General features: G+C 39.0%; 1 protein-coding gene across 2 annotated transcripts in view; it reads right to left on the bottom strand.

The window, feature by feature from the left end:
* Copa (coat protein complex I subunit alpha) overlaps nucleotides 1-27,529 on the bottom strand; it is a 53,395-nt gene that overhangs the window by 24,533 nt on the left and 1,333 nt on the right. For both annotated transcript variants that reach the window (XM_090340662.1, XM_090340663.1), the window contains exons 2-11: nucleotides 25,377-25,490; nucleotides 25,101-25,174; nucleotides 22,574-22,654; nucleotides 19,997-20,073; nucleotides 18,575-18,684; nucleotides 12,405-12,514; nucleotides 9,112-9,211; nucleotides 6,853-6,988; nucleotides 5,541-5,623; nucleotides 776-926 (exon numbers count right to left, since the gene is read on the bottom strand). In XM_090340662.1, coding sequence (XP_090196788.1) covers nucleotides 776-926; nucleotides 5,541-5,623; nucleotides 6,853-6,988; nucleotides 9,112-9,211; nucleotides 12,405-12,514; nucleotides 18,575-18,684; nucleotides 19,997-20,073; nucleotides 22,574-22,654; nucleotides 25,101-25,174; nucleotides 25,377-25,490 — 1,036 coding nt within the window. The remainder of the gene's footprint in view (nucleotides 1-775; nucleotides 927-5,540; nucleotides 5,624-6,852; nucleotides 6,989-9,111; nucleotides 9,212-12,404; nucleotides 12,515-18,574; nucleotides 18,685-19,996; nucleotides 20,074-22,573; nucleotides 22,655-25,100; nucleotides 25,175-25,376; nucleotides 25,491-27,529) is intronic.

Below are 27,529 nucleotides of genomic sequence, written 5' to 3'. Positions count from 1 at the left end.
TTGGCCTAGTGGTAGAGTGCTTGCCTAGCATGCATGAAGACCTGGGTTCAATTCCTTGGTACCACATACATTGAAAGAAACCAGAAGTGGTGCTGTGGCTCAAGAGGTAGAACGCTAGCCTTGAGAAAACCCAAAGACAGTGCTCAGGCCCTGAGCCCAAGCCCAGGAAAGGCAAAAAAGAAAAAGAAAAAGAAAAGCAATGAACAGAAGTCAAATTGTTCAACAAAAGGCAGGGGCAGCATTCTCTGTAGTGAGTGAGATTATATACAAATTCCTACATATAACTGCTGTGGACATTACTGAATAACAGCTGATATAATATGTCTCTGGCTGGGTCCTTCTGTCTCTGAGACTGCTCACATAAACCTATCTCTTTTATTGTTGTGATGTTACAGGGTAGTTATCAAATCCGCATGCCAATGTTTGCCACCATGAATGTTTTAGCACTGATGCAGCTGGCTTTTCCAAAAGGACAGTTCCTTTTGCCAAGTATCCCAGAGGTTATCATATCTTCAGAATTAATGGTTTCAAGGAAAAAAAAAGAAAAAAAATATATATTCTAGCTTTTAGCTGTGTTTATTTTGCTGGAAAGCAAGAGTTCCAGGAAATCATAACTCTAGTATGAACTATTATATTTACTTATCATTCTGTGCTGTAATCAATTTAAATTTACCATCCCACTATATCATCAGTTTCCTTAAGGACTAAATCCAAATAAAGGTAAAAAGACCTGTCACTAATAGGTGTTCGGAAAGAAGAAACAAATCATATTTACCTCCGCAACTGCATCACAGCTACATCTTTGGAGCTATTGAAATCCAGCTGACGTAAGAATCGGTCCTTGACATAATGAAGCATATTGCCATGAACAGCATAGGCTGGCCGTTCCCGTTCTAGCTTAAATACAATCATGCCACCATCATGCCCTGAAAGGTTGAGGAGAAAAAAGGAAAGAATCAGCTGTAGGCACAAAAGCAAGCTGGAAATAGGAGCTGGATAAAGTTGAGGCTGGGAGTCTGGCCTAGTGGTTAAAGTGCTGGCCTAGCATGCACGAAGACCCGGGTTCGATTCCTCGGTACCACATACATAGAAAAAAGCCGGAAGTGGTGCTGAGACTCAAGTGGTAGAGCTCTAGCCTTGAGAAAGTCCAAGGACAGTGCTCAGGCCCTGAGCTCAAGCCCAGGACTGGCAAAAAAAAAAAAAAAGAAAATGATGATGACAATTTTATTATTTTATAGTGCTTGAAATTGAACTCAGGATCTTTAATATTCAGGACCTTGTACATAGGTACATGCTTTAGGTCTGAACTAAATCACCAAACCCTAAATAATAGGGTTTATTTATGTGAGCTAAAAGTTTATGGTTTGGCTGTGTTTGCCTCAAGGCTAACAAGTTGGAAGCTTAGGTTTGATGGTGTTAAGACAGTAAATATTGAAACTTTGAGGACTAGGGAATTTAACTAGGTCATCAGCAGGAACACCTTAGGAAGGGATTAACATAGTTCTATCAGGATATTGGTTAGTTCCCTAGAGCTTATGCTATTATGCAAGGACCAAGCTTGACCTCTGAATCCTCTAATTTCCTATTTAACCATGTGCTCTCTTCCTCTCAAACATACACCCACCCTGATGACATGTGCTGTATTGTGACCTAGCCAAGGGGGCATTTCAAAGAGGACAAATATTTGGAGCTACTCAAGTTTGATTTTCAACCTCCCAGAGGTGAAACAAACCTCTTTATAAAGTACCTACTGTGAGGAATCTTGCTACAGCACTAGAAAACGGACTAATATTACACCTAAATACATCCTTTATTTGTCTAAATTCTCACAATGATTTTCTGTCACTTGTTCTTATTTTTTGCACTGGTACCAAGGCTTAAACTCAGGGCCTTGCCTATACTCTGGTTAGCTTTTTCAATGAAGCAGACACATTACCACTTGAGTCATACCTCCATACCTTTATAAAGGTGATGTGCAGAGGAGTTACAGCTACTAAGTCAGATAATTAGTACTTTTCCTTTTGGACAATGTCATACCTTTCTTCACAATCTCCCAGTTGTTCCCTCCCATCTGTGTCCACAAATAGTATAGTTCATTTTCAACATAGTGTCTATTAAGTACCATCACTGTGTTTGTAGAACAGCCTTTTTGATGCTTAATTGGAAATAAAAGTCTCTCAGATTTTTTTTTCCAGCAGTCTTTGAACCGTAAGCCTCAAATTTCAGCGTCTTGCTAAGATTACAAGTAATGGCCACTTATGGCTGGCTAAATTTTTTTAAATATATTTTTATTGTAATTAATAAAAGGGTTACATGATATTTGCCAGATAGAAGGTGCATTAATTCACATACATTGATACCCTTTCACATGTCTTGGTACCCATTACCCTCCCCCACCCACACCACCCACTTCCTGTATTGGTTTTCCCCCCTTCCCTATCAACTTTCAGATAACCAAATACAAATAAATTCAATATATCAGATAACAAAGTGAGATACTGTAACAATATGAGATACCCAAGGGACAGCAAAGGAGATGAGGGATAACATAGTACATTAAGGACAACAATCATTCGTTATATGGCTTTTGCTTCAATATCCTAGAGGTACTTTCAATTAGCTTCACACTATATGGCCTTATGTATCAAGGTTTTGCTCTATTGCAGATCTCTGCTAGTAGAGCCCAAGGTTTCTACTGATTATGACAAATGAGGGAAACCATTGAGCCTAAGTTCCTTTGAGTCTGGCTTACTTCACTTAATATGATTTTTTCTAAGTCTTTCCATTTCCTAACAAATGGGTCGATGTCATTCTTTCTGGCAGCAGCATAGAATTGTGTACAAATACCACAACTTGTTGATCCACTCATCAACTGAGGGACATCTAGGTTGGTTCCATATCTTTGCTGGCTGGCTAAATTTTTATTTATTTATTTATTTAAGCAGTTCTGGGGCTTGAACTCAGGGGCTAGGCATGGTCCCTGGGCTTCTTTTACTCAAGGCTAATACTCTACCACTTGAACCTCAGTGTCATTTCCAACTTTTTCTGTTTTATGCAGTTCTGAGGAATCAAACCCCGGGCAACATGCAAGCACTCTAACAGTCACATTCTCAGCCCTAGAGAGAGGGGAAGGGAGAGGGAGGGAGGGAGAAGAAGGGAGGAAAGGAGAGAGGGACAGAGAGAGGGACAGAGAGAGGGAGAGAGAGAGAGAGGGAGAGGGAGAGGGAGAGGGAGAGGGAGAGGGAGAGGGAGAGGGAGAGGGAGAGGGAGAGAGAGAGAGAGAGAGAGAGAGAGAGAGAGAGAGAGAGAGAGAGAGAGAGAGTGTGTGTGTGTGTGTGTGTGTGTGTGTTTCAGTCTTAGGGCTTAAACTTAAGATCAAGGTGTTATCCTTGAGTTTTTCTGTTCAGACTGTCCTGGCTGGCTTTGCATTGCAATCCACAGATCTCAACCTCCAGAGTCACTAGAATTACAGTCATGAACCACTCATGCTTGGGGAATTTTTCTTAATACTATATCATATTACCATACTTGGGCACATTCTTTCTGTAATCTCCTAACAATTCATACAAATTTTCATCTTAGCACTTATCATTTTGTTCTATAATTAGTTACCTCTCATTTGCACTCTGTCTTGTGTTCTCTAAAGGTAGAAGCAATAATTTCCATCCTTCCCAAATCCCTGGCATAAGTGCATGAAAAAGAATTTGCTATCCAGGCACAGGTGGTTCACGTTTATAATCCTGGCAACTCAGGAAGCTGAGTTCTGAGGATTGAGGTTTGAAGCCAGTCAGGACAGGAAAGTCCATGAGACTCCTATCTTCAATTAATCACCAAAAAAGTCAGACGTGTTGCTGTGGCTCAAGTGGTAAAGTATGAGCCTTGAGCAACAAAATTCAGAGACAGCAACCAAGTCCTATGTTCAAGACCTAGGACTGGCAACAACAACAACAAAAAAGGAAGTTGCTAAAGTTATTTTAATAAGTCACTACAGTTGATTTTAAAATGTCTTACCCTTCATCCTTTAGAGATTCTTTTCATTTTTGTACTAATACTGTTTGCTCGCCACATATAAGCCAGTCACTCCAATACTCAAAACTTTCAAATGGCTTTGCGTTCATTTAGAATAAAATATAGTTCTAGCCTTGACCTATAAAACAATGCAAACTCTGCTGTGGTCTGACTTCCTACGACTAGACTTTTGCTTACTGCATGACTATCCCTGGCTTTTCAGATGCTAGGGGTTTCCACGTTCCCTAACATGGAAAGCACTTCTCTTTGTAATCCTACTAGGCTTTCTTTGTATGTGATGTTTTTATTTCTCCACTCTCTCACTTTTTTTCTTTTGACAGTCCTAGGGCTTGAACTTGGGGCCTGGGCACTGTCCCAAAGCCTCTCTGTGCTCAAGGTTAGCACTCTACCACTTAAGTCACAGTGCCACTTGCATCTTTTTCTGTTTATGTTATACTGAGGTATTGAGCCCAGAGCTTCATACATGCTGGGCACTCTACCACTAAGCCACATTCCCAATCCTCTCTCACTTTTTTTTTTAAATTATCAATATAAGGTAGTAGTCTCTACACTATCCTTTGTATTCCACCCCATCTATCTCTCTCTCTCTCTCTCTCTCTCTCTCTCTCTCTCTCTCTCTCTCTCTCTCTCTATTTTTGCCACTCCTGGGGCTTGAACTCAGGGCCTGAGCCCTGCACTTGAGCTTTCCTCAAGGCTAGTGCTCTACCACTTGAGCCACAGCACCACTTCTGACTTTTTCTATGTATGTGGTACCAAGGAATGGAACCTGGGTTTTCATGCATGCTAGGCAAGCACTCTACCACTAGGCCAAACTCCTGGCCTGTATACCATTTACTTTTGCTTAATCTTTTTTCAAAGCATTTTCCCCATTGTATGTATTTTCTACTTACAGTCAATCTTTCCTACTATAACTAAAAGCTCCAAAAAGCAGAGACTATGTTTAATGTACTGCTTTAACACTAATAACCAGAATAAGGCCTGAAACTTAATATGTATTTGTCAAGTGAATGAACAAAATTTAGGTTTCTAGATTCTTAGTCTAAGAACTCTGACTCTAGGAATAAATCAGCAAACGGGCTTTACATTAAATAGATTTTGGTAAATAAAGAGTACTAAAGAGTATTAAAGAGAAAAATATAGAAGGCCAGGGACATGGCCTAGTGATAGAGTGCATGCCTAGCATACACAAAGCCCTGGGTTTGATTCCTAGGTACCACATACATGGAAAAAGTCAGAAGTGATGCTTTGGTTCAAGTAGTAGAGCACTAGCCTTGAGAAAGTCCACGGACAGTGCCCAAGCCCTAAGTTCAAGTCCCAAGACTGGCAAACAAACAAACAAACAAAAAACAACAACAAAAAAAGAAGAAAATTTTCAATTAAGGAGCTCTAAGAATTCTAGTTTTCTTTGTTACCCTACCATATTCACCAGAGGCAAAGCTAATGGAGAATCACATTCAAAACCTTAAATCTTTGAACAAACATGAAATGAAACAAAAGAAAGTAGTCTTTACCTGCTGCAAAGAGGTTAAGGTTGGGGTGAGCAGCTAGGACCCAGAAACGATCATGGTCCCTTCGGAAGGTCTGAACACCAGTCCTAAGAAAGTATAAGGTATATAAAGAAAAATATTAATGTTAAAGATCTTCAGCCCACTGTACATAAAAATATTGAATGGTACGCCCACAAGCTAATCTAAAAAGTAAATCAAGGGGGCCAGGAGTTTGGCCCAGTGGTAGAGCGCTTGCCTACCATGCACGAAGACCCTGGTTCAATTCCATGGTACCACATACATAGAAAAAAGCCGGAAGTGATGCTGAGGCTCAAGTGGTAGAGCTCTAGCCTTGAGAAAAGTGCAAGGACAGTACTCAGGCCCGGAGCTCAAGCCCAGGACTGGGAAAAAAAAAAAAAAAAGTAAATCAAGGGTAATAAGAATCATATCATAAGTAAGGGTATGTATCATCTAGCAAAGAGTTAAAAAGTGAACAACTGTAAACTGACATCATTTTGGTATGTTAATTTATCCTATTCATCATAATTTCCTGCTGTACTCTTCATTGTTTATTTCTTACTTTCCTAGCTAAAGAATCAGAGAGAGAGGTAGGGAAAAAAAGAGGTGTTTTGTTTTGTTTTTTGTCAGTTGTGTGGCTTGATCTCAGGGCCTTAGCACTGTCCTTGGACTTTTCTCAAGGCTAGAGCTCTACCACTTGAGCCACAGCACCACTTCCAGTTTTTTTTTTTTCTATGGATGTGGTACCAAGGAACCCAGGTCTTTGTGCATGCTAGGCAAGCACTCTACTGCTAGGCCAAATTCCAGCTCCGTGTTTTGTTTTGTTGACAGTATTGGGGTTTGAACTGAGCACCTTGTGCTTGTTAGGCAGGCACTCTACCACTTTGAGCTGAATTCCGAACCCTTTTTGCATCAGTTACTTTTTGGATAAAGCTTTCATAGTTTTGCCCAGGGCAGTCTGGACTTTGATCCTTCTATGTATACTCCCCAAATAACTGATATGTAGGAACTTGCAAGTATGTTCAGCTATTGATTGAGTTATGGGTATGTGGAGGGTGGCAGGGGGAGGGAGGAACTCTTTTTACTCTTAGGATGGCTTCAAATCATAATCCTCCTTATTCCTAACCCATATCCGACCCAACCCCCAGTATCTGAGATTATAAGAAGAAAAAAAGATTACAAGTAAAGATTCTTAACAAAAAATTAATAAATGTTGGCTGTCTGAGGTCTCTTTAAGTTTTCTTAATATGCTAAAGATGAGAAACAAAGAGAGAGACTTTCCCCTGTTGTAGACACACAACATGGATAGCTTCCTTACCGCTTAGACATATCCCAGACTCGAATACTCTTGTCCTCAGAATTGCTAAGGATCAACTCTTGGCGAGGATGGAAGACAGCACATGACACATTGTTGTAATGACCTCGACAGGTGTCAACCTCCCATGCCTTTGATTCTGAAAGACAAAAAAAAGATCAGGTTATTACAATTTCTTAACATTGTAACGATGAGATTTGGACATATGGCATCTTACCTAGTGCCATAGGCTTTGCTAGCTGAGTGGTACCACCAGCTGTTTTTCACTGGATAGTGAAATTATGGCTTTTGCTTCTCGGGCAGGCATGTGCTCGGGTCTTAGCTTTCTCATTGTCACTGAGACCACAAATGTGTATCTATACATCCAGCTTCATTCCTGCCCCCCACCCCCCTTTGCCTTTTTTTTTTTTTTTTTTTTTTTGGTGAATCATGGGGCTTGAACTCAGCCTGGGCACGGTCCCTCAGCTCTTGATCTCAAGGCTACAGCCCTACGCCTGGGCCTGGGCATTGTCCCTGAGTTCTTCAGCTCAAGGCTACTGCTCAACCCTTGAGTCAAGCCCCACTTCCTGTTTTCTAGAGGTTAATTGGAGATAATCTCAGGTCCTTTTGTGCCCTGGCTGGCTTTGAATCTTGATCCTCAGATCTCAGCCTTCTGAGTAGCTAGGATTACAGGCGTGAGCCACCGTACCCAGCTCCAGCTTCTCTTTTAAGGACTTTTCTGCCTGGGCTGGCCTGACATCAAAATTTTCCCAATCTTGGCCTCCAACATAGCTTGGGAGGACAAGTACAGGACAATGTGACCTGCTATGGGTTAAGAAAGGGTTTTTGATGGAAAAGAATATTGTGGGAAAACTTATTTTGATAATTTATTACACATACAGAAGAACTGATCACACTAACTGGATCTGTCCACAACATGGAAAATAAAACTGGATTTTCAGAAAAAAAAGAAAAAGAAAGGGTTTTTGTTTGCTTGTTTGTTTTTTGCCAATCCTGGGGCTTGAACTCAAGACCTGAGCACTATCCTTGGACACTTTTTGCTCAAGGCTGGCGCTCTGCCATTTGAGCCACAATGCCACTTCCAGCTTTTTCTAGGTATATGGAATGGAGGCTTTGTGCCTGGTAGGCAAGCACTCACCACTAGGCTAAGGTCCTGGTCCTAGAAATAGTTTTGAAAACTTTTCTGCACAGGCTGATCTAAAACTGAGATTTTCCTGGCCTCTAAGTTGCTAAGATTATAGGCGCTAATATTTAAGTCCTGGCTGCATTTCATGATGCTTTTTGCTGATTAAACAGAAGTCAGATTCTCACAGACTTTCCTGTCCAGGTTGGCTTTGAATTGTGATCTTCAGCTGTCATCCTCTTGAGTAGCTAGAGAGCTGTAAAAATTAAATTGCACATAACATCCTGGCTCTAAGTCTCTTAACCTTTTCATGACTGTTCTTTCATTCTGATTTTCCTATAATTTCTGATACCTCTATCCTAACAGCATTTGCCACTAGCAGTCATTGTAGAATAAATACTTCCTAAGAAGGGAGCTTTACCTGTTTTAGTCATCATTATATACACAACACTCTAAGCAATGTCTAATACAGTGTTAAGTTCTCAATAATTTTTCAAATAAATGGATTGCTTCTTACTTTTTTTTTGTCAATAGTGGGGCTTCAACTCTGGGCCTGGGCATTGTTCCTGAGCTCTTCAGCTAAAGGTCACTGCCCTATTTCTGGAGCCACAGTGCCATTTCTGGTTTTCTAGTGTTTAACTGTAGATAAGAATCTCAGTCTTTAGTCTTGAACCTTGATCCTCAGATCTCAGCCTCCTGAGTAGCTAGAATTACAGGCTTCAGCTACCATACCTGGCAACTTATTTTATTTTTTTGCCAGTCCTGGGCTTTCAACTCAGGGCATAGGCACTGTCCTTGGACATTCTCAAGGCTAGAGCTCTACCACTTGAGCCACAGCACCATTTCTGTCTTTTTGCTACATATGTGGTACCAAGGAACAGAACCCGGGTCTTCGTGCACACTAGGCAAGAACTCTGCCACTAGGCCAAACTCTTACCCTGACTTCTTACTCTTAAAATTAGGAAGCTACCACAGGAAAAAAGGCAAAAAAGGAAAAAATGTCTGTGCTCCCAGGACTGGTTCAAAAAGAAATTACCCAAAACAGGAAAATAAGTCAAAGTTCAAAAGACCTGGGTACTGTACTTTACTGACCAATAGTTAATTTCTTAGAAATCATGATATGCTATTGGTTCACTCACCATTCATGCGCCAGATCTTCACTTGTCTGTCATCTGCTCCAGATACAATAAGAGGCATAGTAGGGTGGAATGCAGCCCAGTTTACTCCACGATCATGACCCTGTTTTTTTTTTTTTAAAGAGAGTGACAGGTTTTTTTTTGTTGTTGTTGTTTGTTTGTTTTTTTGCCAGTCCTGGGTTTGAGTTCCAGGCCTGAGCACTGTCTTTGGGATTTCTCAAGGCTAGCGCTACTACCACTTGAGCCACAGCACTATTTCTAGCTTTTTCCTGTGTATGTGGTACTAAGGAATCGAACCTGGGTCTTTGTGCATGCTAGGCAAGGACTCTGCCACTAGGCCAACTCCCAGCCCAAGAGAGTGACAGGTTCTTACAAAACAGCTTCACACACACACACACAGACACACACACAAATTTTTTTGGGGGGGATTGGTCTTGGGGCTTGAACTCTGGGCCTGGGTGCATTATCCCCAAATTCTTCAGCTCAAGGCTACCACCCTATCACCTGAGCCATAGTGCCACTTCCAGTTTTCTAGTGGTTAATTGAAGAGTCTCTTGAGTGCATGGCTCTATAAATATTTTTTTTTTGCTTGCCCTGAGGCTTTATTTCAGGGCCTGGGCACTGAGCTTCTCTACTACTTGAGCCACATCACTTCTAGCTTTTTCTGTTTATATGGTACTGAGGAAATGAATCTAGATTTTCATGCATGCTAGTCAAGCATTCTACTGCTAAGCCACATTCCCAGCCCCAGCTTTATAAATATTACTCAACGCAAATCAGTAAGTCATGCTGGTGGTTATAAAAGATGTCTATACATAATGTTTTATTACACAGATTACTACGTATCTATGACATACAAACCCTCAGCTTAATTTTAATTATGTTCTAAAATCTAAGTAACAGTGATTGTATAGATTCCCTTCTTGAATACTTGTTTGTTAAACACATGATTTGAAATATGATGTAAAAATCAATGTTAATAAATTCTTTAAAAAAGATGTTTATAATTTGCTATTCATGTTAAAAGACTCAAGTGTCTATGACACAGTAAAGTTTTTGTTGTTGTTGTTGTTTTGGCCAGGGAGTAGTGGTGAGATACTACCACTGTGTAGACTTAAACTTGTAATCATTCTGCTTCAGCTTGTGTACAAGGAGTAATTCATGTCACTACTATTAGGTTTTGAACATTTGAATTACCATGTCAATCTATCTGGCATCACTCCAGATTCTCATGAAAAATTTCAAAATGTTTCTACACTTAAATTTAGCTTCATTTACTTTTAGGATATTCTGTATATAAGATGTACTTACATCTTATTTCTCTAAATATTTATTAACATTTCAGTATAAAGATCTACTTTGTGCTAGATGCCAGTGATTCCCTCCTGTAATTCTAGCTACTCAAGAGGCTGAGATCTGATGATGGTGGTTCGAAGCCAGCCAAGGCAGGAAAGTTTGGGAGACTCTGATCTCCAATTAACCACTCAAAAACTGGAAGTGGAGCTATGGCTCAAAGTGGAGAATGCTAGCCTTGAGCTAAAAGAGCTCAGGGACAGTGCCCTACAACCAACAAAAACAAAGTAACAACAACAAAAACCCCCCACCATTTTTGTAATCAGACAGAAGCTTTATTTATCTTTTCATCATTACTATTTCATGAGATTAGTGGAGTTGCACAGCTATTACATGATGACATTATCTGACATCTAAAAGCATGTGTCTTAATATCATTCATATTTTAAAAATTCAGTTTTACTTTTTGTTTTTTACTGAGGCTTGAATTCAAGGCCTCATGCTCTTACTCATCTTTTTTGCTCAAGGATGGTGTTCTACCACTTAAGCTAAGGCCCGAACAGATCATAGGTATATAGTTCAATGGTAAAGCATGTGTTTATTAGCATACATAGCAAGGTTCTGGGTTCAATTCTCAGGACTTGTCTACCCCCAAAAAGTTTGTTTGAATATGGTTAAAATTAATAAATATGAACTATATAAAGAAAAACTCACTGGAGTACTCAGTATAATTTAAGGGTATGAAGAATTCTTCAGACCAAAAAGTTTAAGAACTGCTAGTTTTAAGATTTCACCTTAAAAGTGTATAGTTGTAGGGGCCGGGAGTTTGGTCTAGTGGTTAAAGTGCTTGCCTAGCATGCACGAAGACCCGGGTTCGATTCCTCGGTACCACATACATAAAAAAAAAGCTGGAAGTGGTGCTGAGGCTCAAGTGGTAGAGCTCTAGCCTTGAGAAAGTCCAAGGGACAGTGCTCAGGCCCTGAGCTCAAGCCCAGGACTGGCAAAAAAAAAAAAAGTGTATAGTTGTACTTCACATTACAACAAAATTGTGGACCCAGTAGTTTTGATTAAGGTGTATCTCTGATAGATAGTATAGTATACTGATAACTAAAAGCACCTGGATTTTAGAATTAAACTGACCTTTTTCAGTTTTTTTTTAATAATTATGATTAAGTAGTCATACAAAGGGTTTCTAATTTCATAAGTCAGCTTATGGATACAGTGCTTCTTGGTCAATGTTACCCTCTTCCTTCATTCTCCCCCATTTCCCTCTCTTGTTCAAACAGATTCAATTTAAAACCCCAGCTTGTCCATTTATTAGATATATATGAATATTGATAAACTGCTTAATTTCATTAAATCTCAAAAAATTTTGAGCTTAATAAAAGCTACTTCAGTAGAGATTAGATTTTTAATTTATAAAAATTGTTTCTTGTGGCTGGGAGCATGGTCTAGTAGCAGCATGCTCGCCTAGCATGCCCTGGGTTCAATCCCCCAGACCCATATACACAGAAAAAGCCAGAAGTGGTGCTGTGGCTCAAGTGGCAAGGTGCTAGTCTTGAGCAAAAAGTGTCCAAGGACAGTGTCCAGGCCCTGAGTTCAAGTCCCAGGTCTGGCAAAAAAAGAAAAAAATTGTTTCTTTCCCTTATGCATTTCTATTTCCATATCATGAACAAGTTTCTTATACAACGGTGCTTTTCAGTAACTTCATTAAGTATCTCCCTCCTGCTCTGTTAGGAGGCTTAGGTTCTGCTTTGAGATAGGAATGGGGATGAAGCCTATACCCACTTTCTTTCTCTCCATTGGATTTATATATAAGGTCACCTGACTCTCTGAGACACGTAGTTTTCATTTCTCTATCGGCCTGGCTACAACTCTATCCCCTCATGCTTCAGACACAATTCTTAATAAATATTTACCAAAGGAATGAAATAATGAATAGCACGTTGAGATTTTCTCCAGAAGACAGCCCATAACCAGCTACCAACTACAACAATAAGTACCTCTAGTACATGTTTCACCACCGCGTCTGTAGTTCCAAACAGATCAACCCCTGTTATTCCTCTTACATCCGACTCCACTGCACCAGGAGACAAGTTTTTTTTCCTCAGACCTTTGAAGGAGTAAGGAATGGGATAAAAGAAAAAATGCAAGCATAATGTTATAAAAAAGTGTACAATATATCAGAAGTATAGAGAAATAACATGATGGACCAAAAATCAGATGAAAAAGAAGGCGAAATTGAAGAAAAAAGAGAATGAAGAGAAAAGAAGAACTTCTAGCCACACTGTCTTCTCCTTCAACACTCAACAGATGCACTACCGGGAACCAACCCAAATTCCTGATACAATTAACTTACACAACAAGTCTCATAAGAGTTGTGTAATTTACACAAATGTCCACTTTTCATTCTTAAGTGTTCTTAAAATGTGGTCTCTGAAGGCATAAACAATTTATACTTTCAACTTAATGAAATCTACTACTCACATTGTTCAATCATATCAAAAAATTCTAAAGAAAAGCCATTGGTGGTGGGAATGTAAACTAGTATACCCACTCTGGAAGGCAGTTTGGCGGTTTCTCAAAAAACTAAAAATAGACCTTCCCTTTGATCCAGCCTTACACTCCTGGGCACTATCCTGAGCATCATAACCCAGGATATGATAAGAACATCTGCATAGCCATGTTCATCACTGCACTATTCACAATAGCCAAGCGATGGAAACAACCCAGATGACCCACTATAGATGAATGGATACAAAAATTGTGGTACATATATACAATGGAATTCTGCATAGCCACCAGACAAGATAAAATAAAAGTATTTGCTGGGAAGTAGAGGAAACTAGAGCAAAGGAACAAAAGGCTCATGGTCTCCTTCATATGTGGATATTAGATCCAAACAGTACTCAATACTCCGTTACTCAAGGTTATTGACATGGTCTTGGAGATATAAATATAACTACGTAGACATAAAAATCTATGATAGGATATATATTCTATTGACATAATGTTAAATTATATAGATCGATATGTATCTATGACAAAGTCTCAGCTTTAATTATGTTCTAAAATTTATGTGCCAGTGATTATAGATTCCCTTCTTGAATACTTGTTTGTTAAATAAGACATTGGAAATATGATGTAAAACAATCAGTGTTAATAAAATCTTTTAATTAAACAAAAAGAAAAGAAAAAAAGACATTGGGGGAAGGCTATGGGCTCAATGTTTCTCAAACTAGAAACTTTGAGGCAACTTACGTACAAAGTCCAAGTGGGTCACAGAACCAAACCTGTTTAACACAAAACAGCTATCTGGTTTGGTATATACTATTAAAAATATTATGAAAAAGGGTATTACGCAAAAAGTGAACCCATATCTTGATTTTTAACTGCACATATGATAATAAAAACTACTACATCCATTCCAGTTCTTGCTTAAAAGGTCAGTTATAGATATGAACATAGGTATTTTACCATCAAACTCTTGGAGGCTAGAATCAAAGGGGAACCAGAGTAAGCAGGGCCTTATAAGAGGATCTCACATCTATGGCTTGTGTGGACTTTTTTTTTTTTTTGGTGGGTCATGAGGCTTGAACTCTGGGCCTGTGCTCTGTCCCTGAGCTCTTCAGCTCAAGGCTACCACCCTACTGGACTCATCCTTTGAAAATCTATTTCTATTAAAGCCAGACCAAAACTATGGTATCAAACTATCTTATGTTCTGGGATGAGAATGGGATGAGGAAGAGGCCTACTAGTAGGAGGGGGCTGGGTTAACAAAGGTAGTGAATGAATCAATGAAGATGAATATGGTAAAAGTAGCTTGTTCACATGTATGAAAAGAAATCAATGAAACATGCTCAGGAGAGTGACAGAGGGAGTGAGGTTGATTGGGATATAGTGCACACATGTGTTGAAATGAAACAATAAAATAACCCTTTGGAAAGCTAATATACGATAATAAGAATGTAAAAGGAGAAGGAGGAGGAAAAGGAGGAGGAGGAAGAAGAGGAGGAAGAGGTGTCGGCGGCGGCAGCAGCCCCAAACCTATTATATATATAAGAAAATAGAACTGGGACTAAAAATCCTATCTTTTTGTGTATGCTGGTCTGGAGCTTAAACTCAGGGACTTATGCGCTTACTTGGCTTTTTTGCTCATGGCTGGTTTTCTATACTTCAACAATGTCTCTACCTCCTAAAATCCTATCTGTTGAATTATATGGGATAGTAAGTGAAGGATGACATTTTCTAGCACTTGTAAAACATTTTTAAAAGACAGATTATCTGTGTATGATTCATATATTCCAATGATAATATAGCCATAGCCAAAAATAAAAGATATGTAACTAATTTCAAGCCTAAAAAGTTGGTCTTTGAAGAAAACTCAAGTTTAAAAGATTGCATTTATTTATCTTCAATTTTTTGGGGGGGAAGGGGTCAGTCAAGGGGCTCAGGGTCTCGGTACAGTCCCTGAGCATTCCTGCTAAAGGGTAGCACTCTACCACTTTAAGCCACAGTTCTCCTTCTGGTTTTCTGGTGGCTAACTGGAGATGTTTTATGGACTTTCCTGCCCAGGCTGGCTTCCAATCATAATCTTCAGATCTCAGCCTCCTGAGTAGCTAGGATTACAGGTGTGAGCCACCAGAGCTTGATGTATACTCATTGTTTTAAAATATACTCATTATTTTAAAATACATCTCTTCTGTGAAACTTAGCAACTAGGTATCAGCAACATTTTAAATGGCCCCAACAGTTTTAATTATCTTGTCCTCTATTCAAGATAACCAGCTGGCCAATACGTAGAAACAAAGTTAATGCTTTAAAAATAATACACTATTCCCAAGCTCCGTAAATACATTATGACAAGGCGGCCTCCTTTCACTTATTTTTCATGTCCTTTTAATAGGATCTGCTAACTTTTCCTAATAAGTCTGGTGTATGAAACAAATTCAATGAAAGATACAAAGACAGACAGCTGTGAAGAACTTCACCTCCAATAAGCTTCAACAAACACATTAGAAAGAAAGCTGTATGACAGAATGGAAGCCTTCATTGCACTTGCATGTAATGATCTAGGAATGAGGGAAGGGTGAAACACAGATGAATAGTGACAGGCAGAAAAAAGATACTTAAGAGAAATATCTGAGCCTTCCACAAACCACTCAGTAGGACTGAACGACAGATGGAAAATTTCTACAGCAGCTACCCAAATCCAGAGGGAGAAGAGAACACTCTCAGAATGGACCAGTTTATGCAAGACTCCCAAAGGGAACCAGGGTCAGCAGTAAAGAAAGAGGGATGAAGACAGGATTTGACAGCATATTAATATTTTTTTAGTGGTCAAAACAGCAAGCCTGAATTACATGGGCATGACATGCAAAGGTGTAAGCATGTTAAAAGACTTTAACTGACACTTAGAAGCTCAAGCTAAAAAAAGTAACTTCATGTCTACTGCTAAGTTGTAAATAGTCCTTTTAAACAAGAAGGTTTGTATCAGGCTAGCAAAAAAAAAAAAAATTTAAGCTCCAAGGTGCTTGATCTTCATGGGAAAAGCCATCTCTTGACAGCAAGAGATATCACAACTTAGTTGTTGAATGCAGAAGAATACCTCCTTTATTACAACAAAGAACAAGGCAAAGACATACAAGGGAACTTCCTTGTACAGAATGAAACACAATTTTGGAGCTAAGTCACCGAGTTTTCATAGAACTCAATCTTCAAAAAAAAAACCTCAAAAAAAATTTCTGCATTCTCTTGGTGCTTACCTGTGAGATTAGAGTATTTCTTTCAAAAAGAGACCATCCAAATAATCAAAATTTTCACAAGTTCTTTAAATAAAATTACTATTTCTCTTATTCAGAGGTAACTTCTCTTTCTCACAAATATGAGCACTGGTCCCCAACAGATCTGTTAAATTAATTCCTCTTATTGTGTTGAGACTTACTTGAATCAAAGCAAAAAGGAATCCTGCTGTAAAGAATGCTGCTTTCTAGACTAGAATAGAGTGAAAGTCTAACCCAAAAGCTCCTTCCACTTGGTTAAAAGCCAAAGCAATAAAAAAAAAAGACCCAAGCATCTCCATTCACTTTAGTTAAGGTGTTACTTGAAATCAAGACTTGTGACTAGAGAAAAATATTTAAAATGGTAAAGAAAGCATTAATATTAATATAGCAAGTTAGCATAAATACTATTACATATGTAAAGTATACCAATTATAATCTTATTACATAGTAGTAATCCATGCAATTCACACATTCAAGAACAAGTATAAACCCATGGGGGTTACACCTCTCTCCTTCTCTTCTGATTTAGGGCCTTTAATTTTGATGTAAAAGGTGAAGGAAAAAATTTCTTTTCTTTTCTTTTTGCCAGTCCTGGGGCTCAGGGTATGAGCACTGTCCTTAGGCTTTCTCAAGGCTAGTGCTCTACCACTTGGTACCCTTTCCAGCATTTTTCTATGTAGGGGTACTGAGGAATTGAACCTGGGTCTTCGTGCATGCTAGGCAAGCACTCTACCACTAGGCCAAACTCCCAGGTGCTCTTTTTTTTTTTTTTTAAATTGTATTTTATTGTCAGGGCAATAAATAGAGGGATTACAGTTACATTCGTCAGGTATTAGGTACATTACTTCTTGAACATTAATACCCCTTCCCATGTTTTTCACCCATTTTTCTTTTCTTTTTCCTTCTTTTCCAGTGCAGGGGCTTCATGCTTGCTAGGTACAGTACCAGTTAAGCCATGTCCCTGGCTTACAGGACATTTCATGATCAAAACCAAGAATCCAAACACCTGCTTTCTCCTAATGTTTTAAAAGTAGCTAGATTTTCAAATTTCTCAAGTTGCATTAGTTAGACTGCAAGGAACATGCTGTCTTAACCCAGTGTTCTGGGAAAGAATTAAGCCTCTTGTGCCTTTTTAGATAGGCAACAAAATAACACTTTTAAGATGAAATTATTAAACAGTCAGTCAAAGAACTTTTTGTGTCACTCAGTTTTCTCACAGAATTTGGAATGCGACTGTTAATAAACAATTGCCCCCAAAAGCTGAGCAGTATATGAGATGAGATCTACCCTCACCAGGCTCCTACATCCTGAGACAAGGAGAGTAGTTTGAATGTGTTCACAGTGAAAACCCAAGGAAGCCATAGCTGAGTTACTGGAAGAGTGAATGCTAAGCCCCCTGGGATTACAGTGAGGAGGGCACAGGCTCACAGTTTGTACCTAGCTCCTCTTATTAGCATGGCTGGTCACATCTGGGTGCACTTCCAAAATTCTAGTCAGTCTGACAAAAAACTGCAATGGCAAAGCCCTATCACAACTTAGTTGTTCAATGCAGAATAACTGCTTAAGACCTATAAGGGAACTTCCTTGTGTAGAATGAAATACCATTTTGGAGCTAAGTTACTGAGTTTTCACAGAACGCAATCTTCACTATTTCTAAGGCAACAAGAGAGAGAACAGTCAGTGATCAGCAAATGTAACTGGGCAGAGAACAGCATCATTTAGTCTCTTTTTCTACTGTGACACAAAGCTCTCCCATCTCATGGGCAGTTTTTTCTCTGATTCTAAATTCTCGGATTAGCATATTAGATCTCTATACAGCTCTATTTATCATTACCTCAAAATCATACGTACAGTAAACTATGAAAGGAAGAGTTATTCCAATTACTTACAATTTATGAACTATCACTGGCTTTAGATGTCTGTCTATTAAATAGTATTCTAGACATAAAAGCCACGAACTTGCTTCATCCCATGCTTTGTAATCCAGAAGAATCTAACAGAAATAATCTTTGTATTTCTAAGGGTAACAGTATCAAGTCTTGGTTCTCTGCATTAGTCTATTCTCAAAATTTCCTTTTCTGAAGTTATATTCTTTATTATTTAAATATATAGAAAACTTGATTCTTAAACAAGGTCTCCAGAAATATATCCATTTTAACTGAAAACAGGGATAAACTAAAAAGTTAAAATTTATTCAAATCAAATTAATATTCTAGAGCAACCACTTTTCATAAAAAATACTTCTAACATTATGAACTACAAAAGCAGACTGCTATTATATGGGAACTAAATATATAAACTTTTTTGTTTTAAGCCAACTACCTCACTATTTTAAGCAATTGCAGTTTCATGCCAGACATGACTAGATTCTCTGAACTTGGGCAGCTCACCAGAAATATCCCAAACGCGTACAGTCTGGTCCAGGCTAGCTGATACAACCAAGTCTTCGGAGGGGTGGAACTGAGCGCACATTACATAGTGATTGTGGCCTGTTAACACACTGTAGGAAAAAAAAAAGATAATATTAAATTACAGGTAGAAATCAACTGACTACTAGGGTTTCAACTCAGTGCCTTTTTTTGCTAGGCACTTGAGTCATGCCCTAGCTCTTTTTTGCTTTAGTTATTGTTTTTTTAGATAAGATCTTTCTTGGGGGTGAAAGTTGGCCTGGGGCTGCCCTCTGGCCTCCATTTATAGCCTCTCAAGGAGCTAGGAGTGTAAGTATATGCCACAACATCCAACTTATTTGTTGAGCTCTCTTTACCTTAAAAATTATATATATATAATTATTATTCTTAAGTAGTTACACAGAGGGTTTAAATTCAACAAATTAGATTGTCTCATTATTATCATTTCCTTTTCCAGGTTAGCCTTGAACTGTGATCCTCCCAATCTCTACTTCTAAAGTATGGGATTACAGGTCTAAGTCACTGCCACCCATCTACCTTTCTTCATATTCATTAGACACTTACCAAATTATACTTATATGAGGGCAAAAGTAAGTCATCCTAACAATTCTGAATTAATAAGCTACTTGATTTGGAAATAAAGTTTTCTTCTTAACTCTAGTTTAGTAATATTAATTTAGGAGAAGTGGGATTATGTAGTTTTCCTTTAAGATTAAAGATACTGAAATATGAAAATAAAAATAATCTTTGCACTTTACACTGGAAAACATGTGATACTATTTTAGAAGGGTGTCCTTAAAGGATACACTTAAAATCTTTCTAAGATTTTCACAGAAAGTTCTAGCAGAGTTCTAGCCCCAATACAGTCATTGTCTATAAAACTGATTCAGGTTTCATGGGAAGAGAACTAAAAAGCACCTAAAAGTTCATGTTCTAAAAACCTTGCTATATGACTTCATCTCTTTGATAAATTATCAGGAAATCAAGATTTCTACATTATTTAATGAGATTATCTCTCCATTTATTATTCTATATTTAAAAGCACTCCACAAATATAGTCAGCAATTAACAAGTACATCCCCTTTGGGAAGTGAGATGATTGTTTTAAAGAGAAGCTGATTATAAAAAAAACTAGGAAGAATCAAAAATGTCTTTTTCTTCTTCTTTTTTTTTTTTTTTGGCCAGTCCTGGGGTTTGAACTCAAGATTTGGGCACTATTCCCAAGCTTTCTTTGCTCAACGCTAGCATTCTACCATTTGATCCACCGTGCCACTTCCAGCTTTTTTTGTTTGTGGTACTAAGGAATTGAACCCAGAGCTTCATGCATGCTAGGCAAGCACTCTACCACTAGGCCATATTCCCAGCCTTCAAAAAAGTCTTTGAGGCTTCTGCCTTCTGCTTTACCAGACACAGGTTCTAGACTGCCAGTTCCACACTCGAATGGTCTGATCATCTGAGGCACTCAGAATCCAAGGATATTCCTGAAAGATATTTCAGACAAAGTCTATCAATATTAAAAATGTCAGCTGGATCCTAGTGGCTCATTCCTATAGTCCTTACTATGCAGGGGATTGAGATCAGAGAGAAAATCAAGGTTTAAAGCCAGCCTGGACAGAAAAGTAGTAAACACTCCACTATTATTAACTAACAGAAACATGGGATTTAAGATTGGCTTCAATGGGAGAGCACCAGTTTTTTTGTTTGTTTTTTGCCAGTCCTGAGTTTGAGCTCAGGGCCTAAGCACTGTCCTTGGGCTTTCTCAAGGCCAGAGCTCTACCACTTGAGCCTCAGCACCACTTCTGGCTTTTTTCTATGTGTATAGTACCGAGGAATGAAACCCGGGTCTTCGTGGATGCTAGGCAAGCAGTTATCAGTAGGCCAAACTCCCAGCCTGGACAGCACCAGCTTTGAGAAAGCAAGCTGAGTGAGCACAATGCCTTAGTTCAAGTCCCAGTATAAAATCCCAAGCAAACATTAAATAATTATATTCTGTCAAGCTTATATACTTTGCTGTTTTGTCTACTTCAGCTATATTAGCAAAGAAGCTGCTGCTGCTGCTGCTTCTTCTTCTTTTTTTTTTTTTTTGAGTCATTGGGCTTGAACTCTGGGCCCGGGCGCTAACCCTGAGCTCTTCGGCTCAAGGCTATCTCCCTACCCTTGAGCCAAGCCCCACATCCTATTTTCTAGAGGTGAATTGGATAGATAAGTCTCGGGGTCTTTTGTGCCCAAGCTAGCTTTGAACCTTGACCCTCAGATCTCAGTCGCCTGAGTAGCTAGGATTACAGACATAAGCCAGGCCTGTGCACTGTCCTTGGGCTTTCCTTAAGGCTAGTGTTCTATCACTTGAGTCACAGCACACTTCCACCTTTTCTATGTATGTGGCACAGAGGAATAGAACCTGGGTCTTTATGCATTTTAGGGAAGCACTCTACTACTAGGCCAAACTCCTGGCCCCATCTTCTCTCTCTCTCTCTTTTTTTTAAAGTATTATTTTTAATGGCACTCTCAGTAATTGTAACAGCTTCATAGTAGGGATGGCTAACACCATACCTTCTGAAATAGCTAACAATTTTTCACATTCATCTTGCAAAATTTATATATTGCTTATTTTCATCTATGTGACATATGTTTTTAAAAATGACTGTATTCCTCATGTAGGACATAGAAATAGTTACAAAAGCACATAAGAATTGATCTTAAAGAGTTCATAACAAGTGGGAAAAACCAGATGAAGCATGTCACTAAGATGATAACTGCTGCATGACAGCTCTTATCATCGTCTCTTTTTTGATACAAGGCTCAAAGTTCCAGGCCTATCCTGGAACTTCCTATGCAGCTCAGGTTAGACATAAAGTTGTGATTTTTCTGCCTTAGCTTCCCATGTGGTGGGACTAGACCCATGGGCTTTCTTTCTCTTTTCCTTTTTTGCTGTGCTGGGGAATTGAATCCAGTACTATGGACATTCTTAGCAGGTTCTCTATTGCTGAGCTACAGCTCCAGCCCTTAGTTTCCTGAGACATTTTTAGAGTGTGGTCATGTAGCTCTGGCTGGCCTTGAACCAATGTCTATGTAGCTTCAACTTCGCAAGTGCTCGGAGTGCTGAGATTATAGGCATGCATCACCATGCTCAGCTAACTGGAACTATTTCCTGTTTACAGTTGTGTATCTAGTGTTTAGCATAGAGCTTAGTAAGTATATGGACTATATATATTTAATGAACTAAAATGTAAAAGGTCTATCTTAACTCTTTAGGAAGACAGCAACTTGTTCCAGGCAAGGATCTTTAGCAAGTGACAAACATTTCCTATCAAACAGATTATTCACAAATGTTATAGCTGCAATCTTCTCTTAAAATTTTTAAATTTTGAAAAAGGAAATAAAGCAATCATCAAACACTTGTTTATTTCATTACATTCTTTCTAATTTTATTCAAAAGGATTTATTTGCTGAGAGCCAAACAACAGACTAAGTTAACTCAAACAGCACTATAAGGAAATCTACCCAGTTGAGAGCAAACTAAGAGGCTGAATGCCTGTAACCTGTAAATCTACTATAACACCTACTAGTAGATCAAAGAAGGTAGTAAATGTAACTAAGGAAATAGACTTCAACAGACTCCAAAATCAGATATGATAGTAGTTAATACTTCAAAATGTTTATTAGCAATCAAAATGCTATCTTGACTTTTCAGCTATACCTACTGCTTACTAATAATGACCCACATAGAAGATAACTATAAACTTTTGTTTGATGGCTCAGAAAATCTGAAATAAAAATTCCTTCTTTTCCCTACAAAGAAACAATGATTTCCTCATACAGTCTATTGAATTCAATTAAGTGAAATTCAGTGTAGTCCTGAGTGCTTTCTCAGTAGAAGGAAACAAAGCAGAAAAGTAAATACCCCACAGATCCCAAGACAGTCATACCAAAAACCTTACTTGTAGAAAGAATGGGTAACTAGGAGCTATCCTGGCTACTTACATGATGAAAAAATGTAGTACGAATATAATCCAAGTGTCCAAGCAATGTGAAGAGACAGCGTCGAAGCTTGTAATTCCAAACCTACAAAGACAGAAATCCAGCTAAGAAATAGGATACAAGAATCTTAGGCTTTTAAAAGGCTCAGGTTTTTCAGTGAGCAACTGAGTTTATATAATGGCAATCTAACTAATGCTTTTCAGTAACATAATTCTGACCATGTTCTTCTTTTTTGGCATTCTAGAGGTTTCTGCTTCTCTTTGGCTTACTTCTAGCCTCTAAAATTCCTCCTTTCTACAGTAATTCTACTTCTTTTCTGTCTTAAATGATTGCCTGTATTCTTATTCAACCTTTCTCAGTGATATCTTCTGCCTCTTACCTCTTTCCTGAAGCTATCACTTCCACTACCTTGTGTCTTATTTACCCCAAACACATCAGAGCCAAGATGGAATTCATTACTCATACCACATCCTCTTGATTTTCATTTTGTAGTTATGAAAATCCTTACTACAGCAATTGCCTAGCGTATCCGACAGGACCTGAGCGCAATTCTCAGCACTAAAAGAAAGAAAAAAAAGTCTCTTCTACCCAATGAATGCAACCAAAAATTTCAAAGTCATCTTAGTTAGGGCTGGGAATGCACTCAGCAATAGAATGCTTGCTTAGGAAGGCCCTGGGTGGGAGATATGGGGAAAAGAAGATATGGAAGTTATTTCAGTTATTTCCTCTATGGTCCTGCTAAAATCCATTCAACAGAATTATTGACTCATTTTTCTTAAGCTTTCATATTAAATGGTGCAGTCTAAGCCCAGGCAATGTTCAACTGCCACATGGGTTTATCCAACAGTCCAGTCTCACCCCCTTTTCATTATCACCTGAATAATCTGAGTATAAAAAGTTGCGTAGGCACAGTGGCTATATCCTATCTACTCAGGAGGCTGAGATCTGAGGATCATTGTTCAAAGACAGCCCAGGCACAAAAGAACTTGAGACTCTTATCTCCAGTTAACCTCTAGAAAATGCAAAATAGGGGCTGGCTCCAAAATGGGGGCTGGCTCCGGGGTAGATGGGTAGCCTTGAGCTGAAGAGCTCAGGGACAATGCCAAGCCCCACAACCCACAAAAAAAGAGATCCTATGGAACTCTTTTTTTTTTTTTTTTTTTTTTTTTGCCTGTCCCAGGGCTTGAACTTAGGGCCTGAGCACTGTCCTTGGGCTTTCTCAAGGCTAGAGCTCTTCCACTTGAGCCACAGTATCACTGTAGGCTTTTTTCTGTGTATGTGGTACTGAGGAATCCAACCTTCATGCATGCTAGGGCAAGCACTCTACTTCTAGGACAAACTCCCAGTCCCATTACTCCCCCTTATCTTACATGGTTCTATTTTTGTTTTGCTTTTTGGTGCTGGTGGTGGGGCTTGAACTCAGGGCCTCATGATCATGTTCAGCTTTTTCACTCATTTTGGTATTCTACTCCTTCAACTATGCCTCTAGTTACAGTCCTCCCCCTCCCTCCCTGCCGTTAACTTAACTGGAGATAAGTGTCTCATAAATCTGTCTACTCAGACCGGTTTCAAACCACAAACTTCAGACTTCAACTTCCTAGTAGCTAGGATTATCAGGCATGAATCACTGGTGTCCAACAAAGCAGCGCTGCTGTTGCTGCTGCTTCTACTTCTCCTCCTTTTTCTTCTTTGTATGTGTGTGTGTTGACTGGGGCTTACAGTTTTGCTCTCAGTTTCTATGCTCATGGCTGCCACTCTACCACTTGAGCTACTCTAGCCCTTTTATTAAAATTCTTATATATACTTAAGCCCTCCCTTACTTTTTTGGGGGGGGTCATGGGGCTTGAACTTGGCCTGGGCTGAGCTGGCCTGTCCTGAGCTCTTTAGCTCAAGGCTACCATCCTGCCCTTGAGCCAAGCCCCACTTCCTATTTTCTAGAGGTTAAATGGAGATAAGAGTCTCAAGTCCTTTTGTGCCCAGGTTGGCTTTGAACCTTGACACTCAGATCTCAGCCTCTGAGTAGCTAGGATTACATGAGTGAGCCACTATGCCCAGCTTATATTTAAGCCCTTTTAAGAGTTTCATCTCTGTATGAAAGTCTGAGAATTCCTGAGTACTGCAAGCAGATACTTATGATCTGGCCTCCTTTAACTTCTGCTTTTTCATTCACTTTTCTCCAAGTGTTATTCCCAACAAAATGATTGGAGTTTTTTAATTGTATGCCCACTTTTGTACCTGGACTTTTTTATTTCACTACGAATATCTAATACCCACCAGGTCATACATGCTATTCTTATCTGAGTATGTATTTACATTCTGTATTAGAAATTATTTATTTTTTAAATTTCCAGTAATGAAAAGTGTCTGTGAATATTTACACAGTTAAGTATTCAATATATGTTTGTTGAATGTTGTTAAAAAGCCTAAACTCTGAATGAATGAGATGTCTTGTTTTTCAGTACCATCCATAATTTCTAAACCTACCACATCCTTGTGTTCTTTATTCCTAATCATGACAGACCCTCTGTACCTTAATCTTATAGTCATCTCCTCCAGAGACAAACAGTGGCTGCTGTTTATGAAAGTCAATGCCTCGCACTGGACCTGAAAGAGAAAGCAGGCAACGCATATCACAGAGAGTTATTTTTTTTCTAATCTTTAGTGATTCATAGTCAAGATTTTTCAATTTATCTCTTTCACATTCTTTAATCTTACAGGAATCACGTTAAAGAGACTAGAAGATAGTCTGTCCTAGGAGCCAATAAACACCCTATCTCATTTAATACCCTCCTATAAACTGTCTTACCATCATGTTCATCAAACTTGTCAATAAGGGTGCACATTCGATAGTCCCACAACTGTATTACTCCATTGTGTAAGCTGGTCAGGATCCAGGGTCTTTTGGGGTGAAAACTGAGCCCTGAGAGTGAAACAAAACAAAACCAGAAAGTGATACAGTGAACTAAAACTAAGTAAGGCCCCCAATGTCACTGTCAATTATGATTTAAAAAAAAAAAAAAAAAAAGCAGGCTGGGAGTTTGGCCTAGTGGTAGAGCGCCTGCCTAGCATGCATGAAGACCTGGGCTTGATTAATCAGTACCACATACATAGAAAAAGCCAGAAGTGGTGCTGTGGCTCAAGTGGCAGACCACTTGAGGCCCAAGGACAGTATTGAGGCCCTGAGTTCAAGTCCCGGACTGGCAAAAAAAAAAAAAAGCTATGTTAATCATTAACTTGCATTCAAATATGCTTGATGACTTTTTACTGGATGCCAAATGTAAAATTTATACTATTAAGTATTAGGCTAATATTCCTTTAAATGGGTGATCTTTGTTCTAGAATGCTTGTTTTAAGTTTTGTTACAGTGGGTTGACCACAGCCTTTATTCTAGATTTAATTTAGAACCACTATTTCTGTAATACTCATCTGAGGTGTTTACAGGATGCTCTGTCACAGCAGCTTTTTTGGAACAAGGACTGACTACTATAAGGAAGGATGCCCACTTGTACTACCTCAGTATCCATTACTTCCACTGGACTTCATTGCCTGCTTGGGAATAAAGTATTTGAAGCTTGGAGCCCCGATAAGCCTAAAATTAGTAGTGTTGTCAGAAAACATATTGGATCCTCTGTATTAGATCTGAACTCCAGATAACAAATAACTTTTTAGTAATATTTAACGAGCAAATGACTGAAACTGTAGTAACCTTTCACAGTGTCAAAATGAGAAAAGCAGAGATGATCTACTGAAGTCTGGGGAAAAGAAATATCTGAAATATTTACTAAGATCAGCATAATGAAGTGATTTGGAACTTACTCTTTGGAGTCCAGTGATTTGCTTTGGAATACTATCAACAATCTTAGGCAACATCTTTAAATGTCTTTCTGTTTTTTTAAAACAAGGACAATTAACCTTCTCTTATAGAGAGAATTAAGCTGAGAAAGTTTATAGAAAGTGTTTAATTTGGGGCCGGGAGTTTGGCCTAGTGGTTAAAGTGCTTGCCTAGCATGCATGAAGACCCGGGTTCGATTCCTCGGTACCACATACATAGAAAAAAAGCCGGAAGTGGGGCTGAGGCTCAAGTGGTAGAGCTCTAGCCTTGAGAAGATCCAAGGACAGTGCTCAGGCCCTGAGCTCAAGCCCAGGACTGGCAAAAAAAAAAAAAAAAAAAAAAAGAAAGTGTTTAATTTATATGTGCTGGTACTGAAGCTTGAATTCGGGGCCTTGAGCTCTTGCTTGAATTTTTTTCACTCAAGGCTGTTGCTCTACCACTTGAGCAATACCTCCACTTCTGGCCTTTGCTGGTTAATTGGAGATAAAGAGTCTCATAGACTTTTCTGCCAAGGCTGGTTTAGAACTGTGATGTTCAGATCTCAGCCTCCTGAGTAGGTAGGATTACAGGCATGAGCCATTACCACGCAGCTGGTAATATACTACATATATACTACATATAGTAGTATATAATATATACTACAGTGGTTGGCTAGATTCTTAGCTCAAAACCTGGAAAATACTATCTCTATGAGACTATATTTTGATGTTTCCAATACTCATGAAATTCTTGCTCATAAAAGATACAATTAGGGGCCTAGTGGTAGAGTGCTTGCCTAGCATGCACGCAGACCGGGGTTCAATTCCTCGGTACCACATACATAGCAAAAAGCCAGAAATGGTGCTGTGGCTCAAGTGGTAGAGCCCTAGCCTTGAGAAAATCCAGGGACAGTGCTCAGGCCCTGAGCCCAAGCTCAGGACTGGCAAAAAAAAAAAAAGATACAATTAATGGGGCTTGGAGTTTGGCCTAGTGGTAGAGTGCTTGCCTAGCATGCACAAAGACCGGGGTTAGATTCCTTGGTACCACATACTTAGAGAAAAGCTGGAAATGGTGCTATGGCTCAAGTGGTAAAGATCTAGCCTTGAGAAAACCCAAGGACAGAGCTCAGGCCCTGAGTTCAAGACCCA

The sequence above is a fragment of the Megascapheus bottae genome, chromosome 10 (genome assembly GCF_031878675.1).
Source record: "Megascapheus bottae isolate mThoBot1 chromosome 10, mThoBot2.hap1, whole genome shotgun sequence".
Lineage (NCBI taxonomy): Eukaryota > Metazoa > Chordata > Mammalia > Rodentia > Geomyidae > Megascapheus > Megascapheus bottae.
The sequence above is the reverse complement of the archived record's forward strand: the minus strand, read 5'-3'. Positions and strand labels throughout refer to the sequence as shown.